Raw genomic sequence first — 20,265 nt, 5'->3', positions numbered from 1 at the left:
TGCTGGTTTTTGGGTATGGGAAGCCCAGTCTCTCTAGCAATCCTGGCTCTGGGGTAGCTGTGGAGTCAGCGTGGCTGGTGGGCCCTTGTCAGGGTCATGGGCTGTGGACAGAATGCTGCAGTGTGCCCTGGAAATGCGGTGTTTGTGGCCAGGCTTCTGCGACCAGAACACTTGGTGCAGTCGCTGTGTGCTCCCAAGCTGGTGTGGCTGAGCTGTGCTTGTGTCAGCCTGCCGCAGTTGAGGAATAACCCAGTGTCAGCAGTCTGTGTGGGGCTCCTGTGGCTTCAGAGGGGAGTTGGGAGACCTGGAGGTCAGGCAGGAGAGCTGGAGATCCATTTATCAGCAGTCGTGAAATGTGTGTTAATTACACTGAAGTGATTAATTGTTCTTCGTGGGCAGTTGAGACTGCCTCACAGGAACATGGTGACATCCATGGACACGGTTTCACTGATGCTGCATTCTGTTTGCAGTCCTGAGCTCTACATCTTGTCTGTACCCTGGGCATGTTGTAGTAGTGCTGCATGCTAAATGGAATTAAAGTACAATGGTATTGCCTTTCTGGAATTGAGAGTTACTATTTTTGGACACAGTGGAAGGTCTTTGGACTAAGAATAGAATAAACAATAGAAGATGAAGCTCAGTTAAGATCAAGATTTAAAACGAAGAGGTATGTGTATACCTTTAAGGGCAGGCTCTGAAGGGTCAGATTTCTGTTCATTTCCCTGTCTCAGATTTCCCTGAATGCTGGCACAAACCAGCAAAATCCTGTTTCTTTCACATCAGCAGGTAGGAGGCTGCCATGCAGGGGAACATCGCAGCCATCCACTTGTCAGGTCACTTCTGATTCTTTATCCTCCAACAATTAGCTGCAATTAGTCTAATGGGGCATTCAGCCCAGTGCTCTGCCATGCAGAACCCCTGAACAGCTGGGCTGCTGCTGGCTAGGGCAGGCCTGGGGCTCTGAGATGGTGTGCAAGCTTGGGTGATGCTGATGCCCATTCCTCTGTCGTTGGGTTGGAAGTGGCTGATGTCGGAGAGAAGCAGAGGGACTTGCTGGAAAACACTATTTCTGAAGCTTGACTTATATTTTGCTGCTGTGGCTGGGGGTGGAACGGAGCATAACATGTATTGTTAAACATGCTTACTTTAATTATGTTTTAGATTTATATTTATAATGAGAAGATAGTGAATGGACATCTGCAGCCTAACCTGGTGGATCTTTGTGCTGCTACTGCAGGCCTGGATGATAAGGTACTGCCAGTAAGTTAACATAAGGAAATGTATTCAAGCTGTTTTCAGGCTGTGATTAACAGCCTGCTGACATTGGGGGGAAAAATACTGATATTGCCAAAAAAAAAAATTGCATGGCTCCACAGAAAACACAGAGGCAATACCAGAATTTTCTCCAGTGCAGCAGGGCCCACCTGCAATGAAGTTGGTCATGGTGAAAATTTCTTAACACAGCAAGGAAGAAATGAACCTGGTGTTCCATCATAAGTGATAAGCCGTTGAGGGGAAAAATTGCTTTTAATTTTAAAAAGATTCTGTTGTGTTTGGTTTACAAAATGTGGTCTCTTAAAGTCCTTTGAAGATATTTAGTTGGGGGTAAAGGGTCTTCAATCAGACTCTGCTAGAGCTGAAATAGGCTCTCATAGGAAAGCACAAAACCCCTAGGACTGACTTTAAATCAATGATCTGCCTACTTTCCTTTATTTCTGTTCCTTTAATTGTGTTGCCTTGATCCACCCCAAAAAAGAAAACACTTGCACAAACCTTGGAGAAATGCCTGGAGGAGAATACTGCAGTAGGGTCAAGCTATGAAAACACTGTGCAAATGGGGAGAGCAAAAAGCTGCTCAAAAGCTGAGGGGCAAACCCTTCATTGGATCTGAATTACAGATGTGCATCTTCACTCTGAGCAGCTCTTTTTGTTTTGCAAGGGACAGCATGAGGAGTTTCAGTGTTCTTGCTGCTTTGAAGCACCAAGATCAAAGAGCTGCCCTTGCCCAAGTGAACAGTGCTGTTAGTTCTCAGTATTTTGCCATTTCAGCAGGGACACCCTAGTCCTGTAAATACTGATACAGTCTTGTCCTTGTGAATAAATAAGTCTAGATGGTTTTCAACCTTTATTTATAACTGAGCTTTTGTCCAAGTGATCAGTGTCCTTTTGATGGTTCTTATCACAGCTGATCACACAGCTTTCCAACAGCAGCCAGAGCCATTTCCATTACATGGAAAGCTGATGATGCTGTGGTATATATTGAGTGGGAAGTGTGAACTAGAAATGAGCAAGAGACTGAGTACCAAGTACCCAGCCTAATTTTGGAAATAGTTGTCAATTTTTGGGAACAATTGCAGGTACAACATTTATAGCCATCTTCTTGCACAAGAATTATGCAAAAAAGACTCTGAAATTTGAATTCCATGGGACAGAGGCAGCTTACCTTCATGAGTGTGTCCAGTATCTCCATTACAAAGCTAAACTGACATGAATTACTCTTGTGTGCTTACACTTTTCTTAAGCATCAAAACAACACATAGCTCAAAACAATGTTGCTTGTTATCTCTGTACTGAAGCATGGGATGACTTTTTCATAGAACATCTCCGAGATGTGGGCCATGGTGAAACAAATGACCGACGTCACCCTGGTTCCTGCCAGCGATGCCCTGAAGGTCCGGACCAACATGGAGGTGCGCATGGAGTTCGTGAGGCACGCTCTGCACTACCTGGAGGAAAGGTAAGATGGGTGCTCTGCTAAGACTGATAAGAGTTCCCTAATAATAAGCTAGAATGACCTTGTATTGCACTTAGAGTCAGCTACCTCATGCTGCTCACAGATATGTCTCTTGCCTGTCTTCTTTATTGTGCAGGGCTTAGAGCAGCCACTTAAATAAAAAACTGTTCTAGTTTAACAGTGTTCTAGTTTGAAAGGCATTGAATCCTTGGGGAGGTTGTTTAGAAAATGCAAAGACTTTTATTCTTTCTTCTGTGTTGCTTATAAATATTCTATATATGTATATATGTGAAGGTTTTTCACTTGAGGAAAGTGATCTCCTTCTCATCTGCAAAAGAATATCCTCTTTTCTGTATGGTGCAGTGAGTCAAGTTCTGATGATGCCATTTCTACAGTGAGAAGTTTTTGTAAAATGTGAAGAAGTTGAAGTTGAGACATGTAGCAGTGATTTTCAGACTGTCAAAGGTGGTTTGCTGTGTGTATTAGCAAGTACCATGGGGGCGTAAGCTCCTTGACCAGTGGAGTTCTCAGAGAACTGCAAGCTGTGAAGCTGCCCAAAGCCAAATGCCCATTCACTGCATATGTGGATATTGCAGTGTCTCTTTTCTAGTAGCTGCAATGTGATGCCAGCGGGCTCTTGCAGCCCATGCTAGCAATAACTGCAGGGTACTACGTGGGCATTTGTAGGGACACAGATTGCATTGGAGCACGGAAAGCACGGCACTCTGACACAGCACTGTGGGAAGAGATGCTTTCACCTCCTGGCACAGCCTCTTCTTGGCCCTGACAGTTGGTTGTCACACCCCATCAGCACTCGGTGTCACCAGGGGGTGGTGGCAGCTGCTGCCTGTGCACAGAGGAGCTGACACATCGGAAGGATCTTCTGTTCCCAGTTCCTCAGTCTCAGCAGAGTGCGATGAGCCAGTGACTCTTAACCTGATTTGCCACCTATCCAATGTACTAAATTTTCACAGTGCCATTAACTGCTAACTGAAGCTAGAAGTTATTATATGTAGTACTTCCCCAGTGCTCCCAACTGTGGAGATTAGGCCTCTCAGGCTTGGTTTTTGTGGGTTTTTTAAAATTAAAACCTTGCCCAAACCCTGTGCCTTGCTTTGTAGCTTTTCTTCCCTGGTGGGAATTGGCTAATACTAGAGTGTTTCCATGGATCACCAGCCCCTCACTCGTATGGAAGGGATGTAATGCCACTCACAGCTGTTCATACATTAGTTCCTTTGGAGCAACTGTGGTCTTAAGCCCAGAGGTGTGTGCCCTTGCCTCAGCCATAATTCTAGTTATCAAGATACTCTGATACCTGCTTATATAATCTTTCAGATTTCTGATGGTGCGCAAGTCCAAGGTGCTGAAGAGAAAGAAAAAGAACTTTGTGTCATTTATTGATGCTGCTTACTTAGGTTTTCCTTCAGTCTCAAATTCTTGATACTCCTGCTTCTAAATATGAGTATTTGTTAAATTGATCTGCCTTGATTAAATGCTTTGATGGGTTATTTTAAAACATTTTCTCAAAGTTGCTTGTGCCAGTTATAGTTCTCTAAATTCCCTTTTTTTCTGGGATTTCCTTCCATTTCCTATGCTAAGTCCATAGGCCTAAGGTGGATATTTTTCCATAGGACAGGGAAGAGAGACAAACACATCTGTGGTATTTAACTGTTCCTTCATTATAGGATTGAGAGTTAAAGTGTTAGAGTGGGAAGGCTTTTTCCAGCTATATATTTGAGCTTAACTTTGTACAACAAGAATCAAATAAGAGGAACTTCATAATTGAGAGTTGAACCTGGAGCAGTCCACCACAGACTTCAAACATGGTGTCTTCTGAGACTGCTAGATACAAGGATCTTCCTAAACTTTCCAAAATTTGTGCTTCATTTTGTTGTAATGGTAATGTTTGAGCATCGCGTAAATTTGCTTTAAATTGTTAATTCTCTCAGATCGGAAAGGCAGTGGATGTTTTTTGGCAGGTGTCTCTCAGCCTGTTCATGTTTGTTTTGCTTGTATTGTTTTCAGTTACAAAAATTACACTTTTGTGACAGTCTTTGGAAACTTGCACCAGGCTCAGCTGGGTGGAGTCCCAGGCACCTACCAACTGGTCCGCAGCTTCTTGAACATCAAACTCCCGGCGTCTGTCCCTGGCCTGCAGGTATGGCCAGCACTGTCAGCCACCACGCTAAAATAATACCAATCTGTTCACCCACTACAGAGTGGGAACCAGTGCAGCCTCCAGTGGCTTTTCCATTGAAAGCTGCTTTTAGGGCAGCAGGCTCCTAACTCGTCCTCTAGAATTTGTCACTAGGAAAATGGGAGATGACAGACAAAATCACTCTTGAGTTCAGACCTAATCCCAAAGCATGGTGGGTGCTCAGTAGTTTGAGTTCTAATTCTAGAAATGATGGTGTCTTCTGGTTGTCATCCTAGAAATCAACAAGCAAGAATTAAAATGCATAATGATGGTTCAAAAAAGCAGTAACCTAATCTCCCTATTCTGCTTTTTCTCTTTTTTTACATTTATTGTCAAATGGTGAAACCATCACCAAATGTGTAATGAATTCATCTGAATTGTAGCCTGGGCCTTTTATTTAGGAATCTGAATAAAACCCTTCTTACCTGCATGTAGTAAAAAGTGCATAGCTGTGCATCTACAAAATTATCAGATAAGCAGTTTGAAAAATTAAATATAAAAGTTAAATGAAGAAATAATAAGTTGTAACACTGGAGCTAAGTCTAGCTGTCCCTTCTTACCTGCTGAGATTAGTGTTTAGTTTGAGATCTTTCAGTTTCAGTGAAAATGTTTTTAATACCTCAGTGGCCTAATCCAGATCAATCTCCTGTGTAGGGAGGATATCATATGCTAATTCTGGGATTCTCAAAACCTCCCTCAGAACTGAAATCTGGGCAAGCAGAAGAGAATCACACCTTTCACTGCTGAGATATGCAGAGCTTTGCCAGAACTTAACCTTCAGGACCTCTGGCTTCTGTAACAAACAGAATTTTTTACCAATATGAGTGTGGGTATAAGGGCAGAAATAATGAATGAGGCAAAGAATAAAGAAAAATCACTCAAATATGTTGCTTTTAAGAAAAAAATTAAGTATGTCCTTCTTTTCAGGATGGTGAGGTGGAGGGCCATCCCGTGTGGGCACTGATTTACTACTGCATGCGCTGTGGAGATCTGACTGCAGCCATGCACGTGGTGAAACGGGCACAGCACCAGCTGGGAGAGTTCAAAACCTGGTTCCAGGAGTACATGCACAGTAAAGACAGAAGGTAATTGGGAACTAGGAAGGATCTTTGTGAGGGGTTGGAATTGCTGTGGAGTAGTGAAATTATTATTTTCTGAAATGATGCAGTAGCAGAATCAGACAAAAATAGTCCATCTGCCACAGTATTAATATACCCCTAAAGAGACTGTCATATGTGGTTTCTTTCCCTGCAGTGAACATTTGAAGATGATCCTCCATAACTTCAATTATGTGTTTAAATTCACGTGTGCAAAATTCTTCCTACAGATATGAACAGGAAGTGCAAGAAATATTGGCCAGTGCTTACTGTCATTATGCCTTTGCTGTGGATATGCACCTGTTTACACTGATTTATATCCAGGTTTCCTCATACAGGGAAAATGGGTTTCATGTCTTTTCCTTCAATCTTTTCTTTTCCTTAGACTGTCTCCTGCCACAGAAAATAAACTGCGTCTTCATTACAGACGAGCTCTGAGAAATAACACTGACCCCTACAAAAGGGCTGTTTATTGTATTATTGGCCGTTGTGACATTACAGACAACCAGAGTGAAGTTGCTGATAAAACAGAAGATTATCTTTGGCTAAAAGTAAGTCTGGTGTTGGGGTTGTGGTTTTTGGTTTTTCTATATGCAAGAACAGGTCTAAGTGGTACCACATTTCTCCACTGTTATGCTACCCTTCCTACTTCTAGATCTGGTGTTTCACATAGATGTAGTGCACATTGTGATCTGACCTTGAAGATAATGCAGGGCTGGGAACTGGAATCCCAGAGCTGTTCTGTTACCCTCTGTACTATCAGGTGTCAGTTTGGGTACAGTTGTCTTCGGAAGTGTCATGTTCTTCATTTGACACTGATCTTTGTCAGCTGTTTTTACACGTAGTATTAGCTTGCTACAGTGAGGATTCTTTGAATTCTCCTTCCTGGATGAATGTCTGAAATGTCAGTGTGAATTGAGCCAAGACAATGTTACCAATGTCTCTGAAGTCCTTGCAGTTTTGATGAGGGGATGATAGATACTGGGTGGTACCTGTGTCCTGGTTTAGGGCAAATCTGGGAGAAAACCAAGCATCATAAAGTCACCCCAGGACAATCTGTTTCTCCCCTTTATCAGAAAAAAGATGGTGGAATGATGTATCTGTTAATATTGTATTTGTGGCAAAAAATGCTGCTTGAGAGCGTTCAGAGTCCCAGCATCAAAGTTTGCTGGCATGGATGGGGACAGAACCCCAGGGTTATATCTGCATGGATTTCAGTTGTTGCTGCATTAGGGATCTTTGCTTCCCAGCAGTGGATGGAGCTGATGTTGTGACTAGATGCAGTTTCTAGTCAGCCTAGGATTGAATGAATCTGTGGAATGAATTATCTTCTAAGTGCATTGCTTGTGCAAGGGGAAATACCTGTGCTTCTCTTTTTTGGATGTGTTTTTTAGCTGAACCAAGTGTGTTTTGATGATGGTGGCACGAGCTCCCCACAGGACCGGCTAACGTTATCACAGTTCCAGAAGCAGCTGCTGGAAGACTATGGTGAGAAACCAGGGAGTGTTGTCTTACTTGGGGCTCTGCTTTTCTGCTGAGGACACTTTCCAGTTGTTATTACACAAACCCCAGACTGCACAAAAACCCTGCAGCTCTCCACTAGAGACAGGCATCTTCAGGGTGTCCACAGACAGCCTGCTTCCCAGGAGTCATGGCAAACTTCAGTAAGACATGATGAATGAGTCCCATGTTTTCCCAGCAATCCAGAAAGTGACTACTCATTGTGAACACTCCTGCTGTTTCTCACTGGTTGCTTTCTCTCACCATAAATATGTAAAAGTCCTTTAGCAGAACTTCCAGCTTTGGGAATACAGAACAGAAAAGCAGTCACTACCTAAAGTGGGCATGTATTTCCAAGCTTTTCCTCTGTGTACATCTGGTGTTCTTGTTTTCCCTTACATTAGTATGTCAAGCAAATTTCTGGGGACCCAAGTCACAGTTCCTTCCACTTCAGAAGGTTTTAAACACATCCACAGAATACATTTTCCTATTATCATCTTCCAGCCAGTCAAAATTAAGTCACTTGGAACTGTCCAAAACATACCAAATTTGATTCTCCACAGCCTTCTAGTTTGTAGTATCACTCACACTCAGATAAAAATGTATGGAAAAGAAATATAACGAGCTACTGTTGGTGTCACTGAGTAAGAAAATCGAGGTTTTTAACATTATTTGTACCACTTGGCATAAGTATAAATAGAGACAAAAAGTTTGTGGTCTTTAGAGAATCTATCAGAGTTGATCAGAGTTGATGGTTTGTTTGCATGAAAAGAAAAAGGAACTTTTCTGAGTAACTCTTTTATTCTGTTTCACTTTTTGAATATGACTTCATGCTGTAGTCCTTTTATAAATCTGCAATGGCACAGTTGTAGGTGAGCCACTGTGTGGTTAGGAATTCAGTTTTGTGTGCTGTATTTATTTTGGCTGGCACCTAATAAACAGTAGTGATGCATTGTGACGGGAAGCATCCATTGTCAGTCATCTCTGATTGCAAAATCATGAAAATGATGTGAAAAATGCTACATATGTTGTGGTTTCTTTCAGGTGAATCACATTTTGCGGTGAACCAGCCACCTTTCCTCTACTTCCAAGTGTTGTTCTTGACAGCACAGTTTGAAGCTGCAATTGCTTTTCTTTTCCGGACAGAGCGCTTGCGCTGTCACGCTGTTCATGTTGCTTTGGTCCTGTTTGAGTTAAAATTGCTCCTGAAAGCATCTGGGCAGAGTGCACAGCTGTGTAAGTCCCATTTATTTTACAGTAAAGGAATATTTCCTTACCCTTCAGAGTACCCTCTAGAAACTGTAGGTCTATGTGATTGATCCAAGATTTATCAGAACAATCTTTTACAAGTTAATTGTTTAAGTTGCATTAGAGCTCTGGATCATGGTTCTGACTAATTTGAGACAAAGATCAGCGTTTTCCTGGCATTAGATTCTCTGACAGTGCTGTTTCTGACATTGCAGTGAGCCATGAAGCTGGTGACCCTCCTGGTATCAGACGTTTAAATTTTGTGCGGCTTTTGATGCTTTACACGCGTAAGTTTGAATCAACAGATCCAAGGGAAGCTCTGCAGTACTTTTACTTTCTCAGGTAGGAGCTAATATATGTCTTTAGATGTTCTCCTAGTTATTACTGCTTCATAATTCTTAGGTGCAAAGCTGTCAGAAACAGGACTACCTTCCTCCCTCTCTTTCTTTTGTAGGAACGAGAAGGACAGCCAAGGAGAGAATATGTTCTTGCGTTGCGTTAGTGAAATAGTAATTGAAAGCAGAGAGGTGAGTTTGGCCATGTTTTGCCTTCCTCAGTTAAACTGAAATTCATTTCCTCATTAAAATCTTTATTAGTCAGGATGGTTGTAGAGTTGCTTGCTCTTTCTGCCTGATGCAGACCCAGATGACAAAAGGTCTTGCAATGGCCATATGTTTAAGACATTTAATCATGTCTTTTTGCCTGTTATTTAGTTAAAAATACTTTTGACATTAGTCACTGTTTTTCATTCCATGATTTTGTCTTTGTACTTAATAAATATGTTATGAAATATGTGCAATTCATCTCTTTATTTTTGTTTTCTTTTTTTCCTACTTTACATCCATGTGGATGTAGTTTGATATGATTCTTGGAAAGCTGGAAAAAGATGGTAGTAGGAAGGTGAGTTCACCATTTATATTTTACATTAAAAGTACAACCTATGTATGATTTCCAAAGTAGTCATGAGGTTATTTTGCTTCTGTTTTTCACTAGCTAAATTGTTACTGTGTTTGAATACATTCAAGTTCTTCCACTACAAGATCATTTTACAGAATAGTCTGTGACCTGCCCTAGCCAAAGGCAGGTCAGGAACAGCAGGACAGATTATGTTCCTCTAGACAGCTGGTGTAACTGAAGGAGCAAATGGCACCAGGTAACTTCAGTGAGGTCAGAATTTCATCTTCCCAGCAGGAAGTGGAGTTTAGTTTAAGTGGGTGTTGTGAGAGTGTTCTGTTAACCGAGGTGAACATGTGAAAATGATTTATGATATCCCCATTCACCTCACAGAAGAAATGTATTGCAGTCCTTGAAAAATCCTTGTAATTAAAGGAGCAAGGGCTAACAGACCTCAAGCACAGCCACAGCAGATCTGTGGGAGTATTGGATCAAAGTTCAGCCATTTTTAGACGTGACAGATCTTACTTCCAGTGTGTAAAAGCAGTTTGCTAAGAGTAAAATGTAAAATTACACTGTCAGAAGCTAAAGGAAACCTTAAGGTTTTACCTGGAAACAGGAGAGTGCATGCAAATGATGAAAATTTTAATCATCAATGAAGGTTTTTCTGTTTGCTGTGACAAATCTGGAAGATTTCTGTGTAAAGCAGACTGCAGAATAATTTACATCTTAATTTTAAGATTAGGGCTCATACTGCTGTCAAAAATAGGAGGGGGGAAGTTATTTCTGGCAGGAATTTCTTTTAGATGTCTTTATTTTGTCGTGTCAAAAACAGTGCGATTAAAATAACTTAATAATCTTTAAAAATATTTTGTTGTTTTGCACTTTTTTTGGTGTGAAACCAACAATTTTAAGTTCAAAATAAATTCTTCTAGATTATATAGTCTTATTTTTGCATCCTCAACTACAGTAATTTCCAGATATTCTTGATTCCTTCATCTCTTTTATTCTACGCGTTTATTGTTTGTTTTAAAATTCTTGTTTACCCTTTAATTTATCTCCGTGAGATTTCACTCACAACCTGTCATGCCAGTATAATCAAACTGCATCTCCCTGGAGCCCCTGGAATGCTATATGCTGAAGTCTTTTGTGTTTTTTTCTCTGTGTCATCAGCAATTAACAGCTCAAACTCTGAGTTATTTTATCTGGGTCATTTTGAATGAATTAGAAACCAAGGATGTCTCAGGGCTGACTCCATTTAAGAGGGAGTCCCTCTTGCAAGAGCTCATTTTATTTTTAATGTCTCACTTCTGCACATTCCCATGGAAATGTACAGGCCATTCCAAGCATAAGCCAACATGTAAAATATTTGTTGCTTTGACGGAATATTCTGAAGCGTTTGAGCCTTCTGATTCCTCTTTTTTTCATTTTTGTCTCACCTCTTTAGCCTGGAGTGATAGACAAGTTTACAAGTGACACAAAATCTGTTATTAACAAAGTGGCTTCTGCAGCAGAAAATAAAGGATTGTTTGAAGAAGCTGCAAAACTCTATGACCTTGCAAAGGTATGTGTTTTGTGTGCTGCCTTAAGAATTTACTTGGTTCACCTTTTTCCCTTCCAAACATTCTACCTGTGATTAGGAGGTTAAATTTCATCTCGGAGATTGAATTGCCCTTATTCAAGCAGCTTCTTTCTGCTGCTGGAAGAACAGAGCCATAGGCTGCAGGAAGAGATGTTTCAGTTAGCAAATCCAGATGGATTGCACTCCAGGGATTCTGATTTAGGACATTGTGGCTCCTGATCAATGTGCTCTTTTCAATAGAGTGCCCCACACATAATTTAATTCTGTCTAGTGCAGTTATTTGCCTGAAGTGTACTCTTCCAATTTCATAGACATTGAACTGAGATCTAAAATAGTTGGTATTTATACTGAGTACTCTTGTTTCCTTTTGAAATAGAAGTGGATGCAACCATAACCACTGTTTTAGAGGAAGAACTAGGGGGAATGCTTTATCTTGTGACTCAGCAGCATTGTGTTGCTTGTAGCTAATATGATCTTGACTCTTAATGGGAGGGAAGTGGCTCTGGGCTTGCAGAAGGCACCACTGCATGATACTTTTCTGCCTTTTCAGTGACATTAAGACACCACATTTCATCATGCTCCCTTTATTTGTGTAACTTTATTGCCAACAGAACCCTGACAAAGTTTTAGAACTGATGAATAAGCTCCTTAGTCCAGTTGTTCCCCAGATCAGCACTCCCCAGTCAAACAAGGAGCGGTTGAAGAACATGGCCCATTCCATTGCTGAGAGGTAAGACTCAGGTAAGGGCAGGACTGGGTGGTTCACCTCGACATGACCTGGGAGTGTCAGTGCTGTGGGTGTTAGTTCCTGACATTGTTTCTGCAGGTTGGACTGTGGCATCCACAGCAGTATATTTAGAAAGACAAAGAAGAGGTCAGAATTTACCCTGTCCTGCTTGTGATGGCTTGCAGAACTGAAATCAGAAATCTTCAGGGGCAGGTCAGGTAAATTTGGCGAGAAGTTTTATCTGTAGGTGAATCAGGATTGCCAGCTGAAGAGAAAGTCTGATAAGAAGCAATAAATATCATGAATTGTATGTTTTATATTATTTTTTAAGCAAAATATTGTAACAGTTGCTGAGTTGTTGCATGCATTTCACTTGTTTGAAGTAGTATTAAAGAGAGCTACAAACCCAGTAATTCTGAGTTGTAACAATAGTTCAGTAGCTGTCTGAAAACTGCTGCTTTAATGAAAGCCAAAAATGGAGTATTTAAGATGAACTGTGTATGGCTAATGCAAGCAGTGGACCTCATTTCCATACCAAGTACTGTGTGGTGTCCAGAAAAGAAGGGAAGCAGCTGAAAGGAGTGTCTCCTGCCATGTCTGTATACTAATTAGGGTATATGTTTGAGAGGCATCAGTGCTCAAGATTCATTAGCAGCTCTAGAAGTTAGGAATAACCTATTCTGAAAAGCTGCATTTGCAAAATATGTTCATGATTTTTTAAAATTGTCACTTTTTGGTGCATCTTGTCACGGTGACTGCCCGGGATAATTCCTGTATTTTACTAGAGCAAAATGTGGATTCCTATGAGAAATGCCTTACTGGTTTTTATCAACCATTAAGCTGCAGAGAGAATAAAAATAAACCAAGCCCACTTGCTGGCACTTTGAAATTGGGAAGACAAATACAGAAATGTATTGATTTCCATCAGAGGCCTTTGCCTTTCTTCTTTTGACAAGTGGCATTTGCCAGTTGCTCCTTCTAGTCAGCCTTTCCTTCATTTAGGCAGGCTGGGATCAAGTGAAAATTGGTGCCGTATTGACTTAGTGAGAGACTGATTTGGTGGCAGACATTAAAGAGAATTAAATCTATGGCATGAGTTAAAGCTTCAGCAAAGGCTGTAATGGGCTTTTTTGGTTTGCCACATGCTTTGATGTGTCTGAAAGCACTAAATACTACTGTGCAATAATGCCTCTTCACGGCTGGAAACCTGGGTGATTGCAAAGCCAGAGCGGTTCTGACTAGCACATCTTCTTGCCAGTTAAATGTAAGACAGGGCTTTTCCTTCTGTACTGTCCTGATGACAGTGCTGTAGGGATGCAGCATTCCTCCTCTGTGTTCTTGTGATGCTTTTGGAGCAGGGGAGACACCCAACGGAAAGGCCAAGAGGCTACATGGTTTCCTTATCTGCAGCACCACTCTTGGGAAAACAACTTCTTTGTGCCCTCATGCAGTTAGGAACGAGAGCAGGCAGCCCTCCAGTTCATCCCATAGCCAGTGTAGCTCCCGAGAGCTTGCAGGAGCTCTTAATCCATCTTTTAAGTCTTAACTTCTTGCCTGAAGCAGGCAGTTGTGCTGGAGGATTGTCTGCTGTAAAACAGCGTGTTAAACATGCTGGTACAGAGCTTGCCTTGCAGGTCTCTGCTGCCTGGCACTGTTTTCCCGTGAATGTGGGAAATGTAAACATTTTAAAGGAAACAAATGCTGGATTTGATGCAAAACTGGAAGTGATTAACAGTGTTTTTAAAAAGCCACAACCTGTGAAAATTCTGCCTCCTGGTTAAGGAAAATGAAAGCTGTCCTTTGTTAAATGCCCTCTGTCCTTGAGTTTGATGTCTCCACTTCCAAGAATTGCAAGGGCACAGTTATAAACGGTTGCCATTTTGCACAATAAAATTGTAACACAATTTCTTTCAGGTACAAAGCACAGGGGATAAGTGCAAAGAAATCCATTGATTCCACGTTCTACCTTCTGCTAGACTTAATCACATTTTTTGATGAATATCACGCTGGTCACGTTGACAGGGCCTTTGATGTAAGTTTGAAGAGTTCTGTTTGAAGTGTAGCCTTCCTAATGCCCTTGAAAGCCCAGAATGCCTCAAATAACATCACTTTAAAAATTGCATTTAATGAGTTAGAAGGGACTGCAATGTTATAGTAATTTTAAAAGGTGCTTCTTCCCTGTTGCTTGATAAACAGGATATGATCTTCCTGGAGCTATTTTGTAGACATTAAGCAAAATATTCCTGTTGCTCAACAAAGTGAGGAGACAAACCAATAAATGACAATTAAATAATTTCTCTCAAATGGAAACAAAAGCATTTCATTAACATTTCAAAGTACCCTTTATTAGTATATGGTACATAGAATGCTGATTATTTGTCCTGATTCCTGCTATTCTTTTTGAAGATTATTGAACGCCTGAAGCTTGTACCTCTTAGCCAAGATTGCGTCAAGGAGAGAGTCTCTGCCTTCCGGAATTTCAGTGATGAAGTAAGTAATGTCTTGGGTTTAGCCTCCTAAAGCCTTTTGGTTTGTTAAAAGGATCTTAAAACGTTGTCATCTAATCATTCTCATTCTTTAGCGGAGAAAAAGGATGAGATTATTTTAATTTCATACAGGTAGACTCTTTGCTTGCAACTTTTTCTTCTTAATGCTGCTCTTTTGAGCACTAGAATTCCCTACCCAGAAATCCTGTCTCCATTTTGAAGAAGGTATCTGCAGATTTGAGCCTGCCTGATTTACTGACTTTGATTCAAGAATTCAGAATATTGAAAACTTTCAACTTGCTGGTGACTTAGTTCTTCTGTGCTCTTAATGGTCACTAAGCATTTGTAGGGCATTTCCTTCCCTCGAACTTACAGGAATTAATGGATTTGTGTATTTACAAATGAAGCATAGTGGAAAGCTGTTACTGCTCTTGAGCTGTTTTAACTGGAGGTGGACACTTCTTTTTTAGGTAGTTGTGTGTATTTGGGTGCTTTGGGTTTTTTCTGACCTGCTGCTATCAAACCCAAAGGTGCAGCCACTGTGCACGTCTGTCTCAAAGCTCTGGGCAGTGTTTCTGCTGGGTGGTGCAGTCATAGCAGGGGTAACCATTACACCTATGACTGTTAGAGGAATCTGTATGGTAAGGCTCATGGTTCTGTCAACCTGCTTTTGCTACAATGTGTCTTTCCCCCCTCCCCCCTTTGTATAGATCAAACACAATTTATCTGAGGTCCTGCTTGCAACCATGAATATTTTATTCACCAAATATAAGAGGATGAAAGGCACAAGCCCAACCACTCCGGCCAGACCCCAGCGGGTAATGGAAGACAAAGATTCGGTAAGAACATAATCCTCACTGTCTGACAAGTTTTCCTATATCCTATTCTGCTAGTTTCAAGAGATTGGGCTTCAAGTAACTGTGAATCTCTAATGGTTTTGGTTGTGGCTTGCTGTGGAGATGAACTGATGATGTACCTTGCTAAAAACCCTTGAAAGTTTTCTTTATTTCAGGCTTTGGGTTTTGTTAATCAAGCTCCAGGCCTTGTGATGGGATCTCATGGCAGCAGGGTGTCAGTGATGCTGGGAGCATGGGCTTTCTGAGTCACAGATCTCTGGCTGCTGTGTTCAGTAGAAGCTGTTCCTTGCCATCAGAGGGGACAAGTGTCCACTGCCTCTGCTGTCAGGGAGGGGATAAGAGAACAGCTATGTGACTGGATTGTCACAAGGGAGCATAAATCTGCTAATGTAGGATTTGAAAGCAAAAAACACCCACTGCCCTTTAGCTCCTGTCTGCCTAAAGATTTGTATGTGCAAAAAAAATACCAGGCACGGACACATGGAAGGTAGGGTAAGAATGGCTTTACCATGTGTTGCCCTTTTTTCTTACTGTGAAGAATTTCTTCCAAGACTGCAGGAGCAGGAAATTTAGATTGTTTTGGTTGGGAGGCAACTCAGGCAATTTTAGTGGGGTAAAGAAAGAAGAGCATTACAGATGTGAGGAGAGAGGTGTTTCTTCAACAAAATCTCATTCACCTGGACAGAGATGGCAGACATGAGCTTCAGCAGGCTGTGCATGACAAGAATTTGTCTCCTGAATTCCCTTGGGAGAAGGGCAGCTTTTCCATACTTTCTGGGGAAGTAAATTTATGGGGAAATCAAGCCCTTTCAGAAGCTTTAACAGCCTTGGCACATTGCCCAGTAGAGAATGCAAGTGAAAAATTACCTTTCCTTGAATAGGTCTTTGAAATCCCTGGCTTTTCTTTAGATCCATCTGAACAGGCAGATTCAGATCTCTCTGTTCATCAGAAGAAAAGATAATTGCTGTTTGTAACCCTGAGGTTTATTCTACATAGCAGGGAGCAGCATCCCCCAGAGAGGAAATCAGATCCCTTGAATTTGCCCTCTGGTGCCAAACACTGCCCTGCCAACCACCCTGAGCAGGATCCTGCTGCCGTGGGTGGGACTTGAGCAGGAACAGCATGGACATGGCAGCAGGGCAGGATGGAGAGGAGTTCTGCTGCTGGAGCCTCCCCTGAACCCAGTAACCCTCTGCTAAACATCTCCTGTCCCACTTCAGAGGTGGACTGGACTTTACTTAGAAAAGATCAGGTTTGGGGTCAGAGCTGGCAGTTCTGCATTGTGTTTATTTCAGAATGAAATCACCCAAGCTGTGTTTTGAGTGTTTTTTCTTTTATGTATATAATTAGTTTTGGGAATGAGGGAACAAAGTCCTGTCCCACTTGGCCTGATCCATTTTGTCAGATTTCAGGCAGAGATTGCAAGGAGCCCAGCCTGCAGTGTTGGAAACCATGGCTGGAGTGACCGTGGCCCAGATGCTGTGAGTGCATGACAGCAATGTCATAGGCTCCTCGCCCCAGTCAGGGGTGGTGAACTCTCTGGAGCAGGCCAAGGGCATTATCTTGGCAAAATTAGGTCATTATTGCAATGGAATTATTTTTTTTTATTATCTATGGTCTTATTTAAAATTGCAAGTAACTGTAATGTTCATTAAGTAATTGCAGCAATAGAACATCTAGACCTCCAGGCCGCTCTTAACCTCTGCAAACCTCAGTTTGTTCTTCCCAAAGTATTGTTCTGATTTTTATAAATAGGCCAGTTCTGGTATCATTGCTACTGTAAAGGTAAAGAGAACAGTAACTCACATCGCTCCTCAGCCCTTCTTAGTCATGGTGGGAGTTTTTGCCTCTTAATACTTAAACTCCAAAGTCAGACACCTTGACATGCTTTTTTTTTTTTTTTCCATCTACCACCTGTTTTGACCTCCACTGAAAAGCAGCAGCTCAGACATTACTGTGTCATACATTTGGGAGAAGGCTGGGAGACTGTGACTGGAACAGAATGAGGGATTTCCAGGTCACTTTCTCAAGTTGCCAGACCACTGGTGGTAGCTGAGAGCTTGGGAGGGAAACTGTCCCGGAAGATGTTAGCAATTAGGTCAGTCTCAGGAAAACTCTCCCAGCTTTTCCATTATCAGCCACCAAAGCTTCTCTGTGGCTGTTGAATAACAGGCTGGTTTAACATCACCCTGAAAAAGGGATGGAATTGGCCAAAGAGGCATCAGGGATGTTGTGTATAAACAGTTCCCAACCATGAAATGGGCTTCGGTCACTTCTCAGTTTGTAAGTTCCTGCTATCAGATTTACCGTCCATGTGCCAACAGTAACCTAAAAACCTTTGGGTTTCCCTGCAATCAGTAGGTGAAAGCAGGATTTGAACAGTGGGATCTTCTAGTACAGTAATTTTGAGATGCTTAATATTTAAGAGGAAACACCTGTTAACAATCAAAGTAGTCTGAACAGTTTTCTACGAAGATTTGGGTTTTCTGCATTCTCTTGACTCCTACCAGTTATTGTAATGACTTTCCTTTTCCTTTAATAACAGTTTTAATAAATGAGACAAATTATTCCTGAATTCCTTCAGCTGTTCTGTAGTCTTCTGGTGTGCAGGGAAGGGGTTTGGTTGTTTTGAGTGAAGGTCTGAGTGGGCTTGATGCCTCTGCTTTCATTGTGTTATTGGCAGGAAGAGCCTTTGAGGAGATTGGTATGTTGCAGGTGATACTGGAGAGCTCCAAATGTGTGTGGCATCTCTGATTCATTTCTAGTACTTCTGCTTTGAGAACATTAATACTGCATTTCAACAGGATCAGCTTTATGTTTTGCAAGGTGGGAAGGAATCGTGTTGCCCTGGGAAAGCCCACTTCATGCAGAAATTACAAGATTGCTGCAGTACAGCAATGCCCCACAGGGCTGAAAAGGTTTTTTCTTAGGTATTTTCAAATAAATGAGATTATTTTTTAAGCAAAAGGGTAACCTGACATGCTTTTATAATGGCTGGAAAAGGGAGTAATTGGATTTTCTTCAAAATGCGGACTCCTTTTCCAGAGAGCAGCTCTGAGAAATAAGGATTACATGTGCTCCTTTGAAGTGTATTGTATCATTGTGGGTTTTTTGATACTAAAGTAACTGTGCTTTGTTTTTCTCTATTTTAGCAACTTCAGTCTCAAGCTCGTGCACTGATAATGTTTGCTGGGATGATCCCATACAGAACATCAGGAGACACAAATGCAAGACTGGTGCAAATGGAGATCCTTATGAATTAGCAGAGCAGCTTTGGCTGGGGTTGCAGCAGCCTGTGCTTGTCTTTAGTACGTTCAGAGGGCCCATGGGACCAGTGTCATTTTGTATTCTGTATTTTTGTTGACAGAAATAAATTTCTTTGGTTTTGATATTTGTTTTTGACATTTTCATTTTCACTGATTCTTGTGTTTTTATGTTTTTCTTAATTTTATTTTCAATTGGTTTACATTTAGAAATTTATTCTTAGTTAATAGGCTATGCAGAAAAAGAGGTCATAGCTCTGCAGTAGGGAGACAAGTATGGAATTTTATGGCAGAAGAGGAAATGGAGAAGAAAACCTTGATTTATTGATTAATGAACTTACAGCTGAGAAACTTTAGGGGGTTTTGAATGCATGTTAAGTGTTGAAAATGTGTCTGATGCCCCACCCACCCCTGTGACACACTGCCATCAGTCCATCCTGTTGTCTCGTGTGGCGCATGTGCTGCTGCGGTGCCGCTGAGCTCTGTGTGCTGCACAGACCCCTCCATGCTGAGCCAGGTGCTCACAGCCCTGGAGCACTGCTGAAGCTTCTGCAGGAGCAGCTGGGTTGGAAACAGGTATATTTTGGTAGGAGAGGTTTTTTTGTGAGCAGCACAGGAGTTTTTGTCAGTTGCATTCCAAGTGGGCCCCTGTCGAGTTCACCAGAAGTGAACAGAGGAAGCTGGACCAGAGAGACCCAGGTATGGGTGTGTTGGGTGTGGGTGGATATTACTGTTGGTTTAGCAGGAAACCTGAGCCCTACAAGGGACTTTAAAAACTATTACCTTTGTTTTAAGCTGCAGTTAAATAAGAGTGAAAGCCCAAGAAGCATGTTACAGTAGAAGTTTTTATTTTTAATATAACTAACTGCCTGTCTTTGAAAAAAAATGGGAGGAATATTGGTGATTACTCTTGCTGCTCCCCTGCTGCTGTCTCATCCTCTAGTGTTACTGGGATATGAGAATGTGGAGTTTGGAATGCAGACCAGGCAGCAAAATGGTAGGGGCTGATTTCAGCCTTTGTATATTAATAGCTATCATGGGAGAGAATTTATCCCCATTTTGCAATGTCTTAGTTTACTGGGATGGAGGAATATCTGACTGACATGATGACAATTTTCCTAATTACTTTTTTCACCAGCAATGTTGTAGCTAAGTTTTGTCCACCTTTTGGACAGGAAGCAAGGGGCTTGTCAGCCACCCCAATCCATGTCTCTCAGCATTAGCAAAGCAGCTGCTGGGTTCTCAGAGGATAGAGCTAGGGATTGTGTACGGCACCGAGTGCTCCTGTAGCACGGCCAGGATTGTCCCAGCTGAAGGCTGAGAGAGAGCTGGACACACCCTGTAAGTAAAGGGGAGTTGGTGAGTTATCAAGGAGTTTTTTGGGGGTGGGAGTGGGGTAGAATTGCTTAAAAAACTTGTCAACAGGTGAGTGTGGAAAGCTGTATTGACTATTAACATTTCTGGCATACTTGTGTGGAAATACTTCTTAGCATATCTCGGGTAAGAATTGATTCCATTCCCTAGAGAGCAGACCCCTTTCCTGTTGTGGACAGTCATGGTGGGGCCAGGGCTGCCCCACATGCAGTCCTGCAGGATGACCCTGCTCCTGTGTTTTCCTGGCTGGTGCTCAGCCCCTGTCCCTGAGTTACTCCCAGCGTCAAACACCTCCCTTACAGAGT

The 20,265-nt window shown here is 41.8% G+C and overlaps 1 protein-coding gene across 8 annotated transcripts in view; it reads left to right on the top strand.

Annotated features, from left to right (window-relative positions):
* NUP93 (nucleoporin 93) overlaps positions 1-18,714 on the top strand; it is a 75,582-nt gene extending 56,868 nt beyond the window's left edge. For 5 of the 8 annotated variants that reach the window (XM_015640155.1, XM_019008035.1, XM_015640154.3 and 2 more), the window contains 16 exons: positions 1,162-1,251; positions 2,598-2,737; positions 4,760-4,892; positions 5,859-6,016; positions 6,414-6,579; positions 7,423-7,516; positions 8,573-8,764; positions 8,992-9,118; positions 9,231-9,303; positions 9,632-9,676; positions 11,118-11,234; positions 11,864-11,982; positions 13,894-14,011; positions 14,386-14,469; positions 15,176-15,304; positions 18,476-18,714. In XM_015640155.1, the coding sequence (XP_015495641.1) occupies positions 1,162-1,251; positions 2,598-2,737; positions 4,760-4,892; positions 5,859-6,016; positions 6,414-6,579; positions 7,423-7,516; positions 8,573-8,764; positions 8,992-9,118; positions 9,231-9,303; positions 9,632-9,676; positions 11,118-11,234; positions 11,864-11,982; positions 13,894-14,011; positions 14,386-14,469; positions 15,176-15,304; positions 18,476-18,586 (1,896 nt within the window). In that variant the 3' untranslated portion in view covers positions 18,587-18,714. Of the gene's footprint in view, positions 1-1,161; positions 1,252-2,597; positions 2,738-4,759; positions 4,893-5,858; positions 6,017-6,413; positions 6,580-7,422; positions 7,517-8,572; positions 8,765-8,991; positions 9,119-9,230; positions 9,304-9,631; positions 9,677-11,117; positions 11,235-11,863; positions 11,994-12,078; positions 12,198-13,893; positions 14,012-14,385; positions 14,470-15,175; positions 15,305-18,475 lie in introns of those variants that run through there. The other 3 variants (XR_002002200.1, XM_019008037.1, XM_019008038.2) reach the window with 3 other exon arrangements.
* The last annotated feature ends 1,551 nt before the right edge of the window (positions 18,715-20,265 follow it).

This window comes from Parus major, chromosome 11 (genome assembly GCF_001522545.3).
Source record: "Parus major isolate Abel chromosome 11, Parus_major1.1, whole genome shotgun sequence".
NCBI lineage: Eukaryota > Metazoa > Chordata > Aves > Passeriformes > Paridae > Parus > Parus major.
This window is presented reverse-complemented; position numbering and strand designations above follow the sequence as displayed.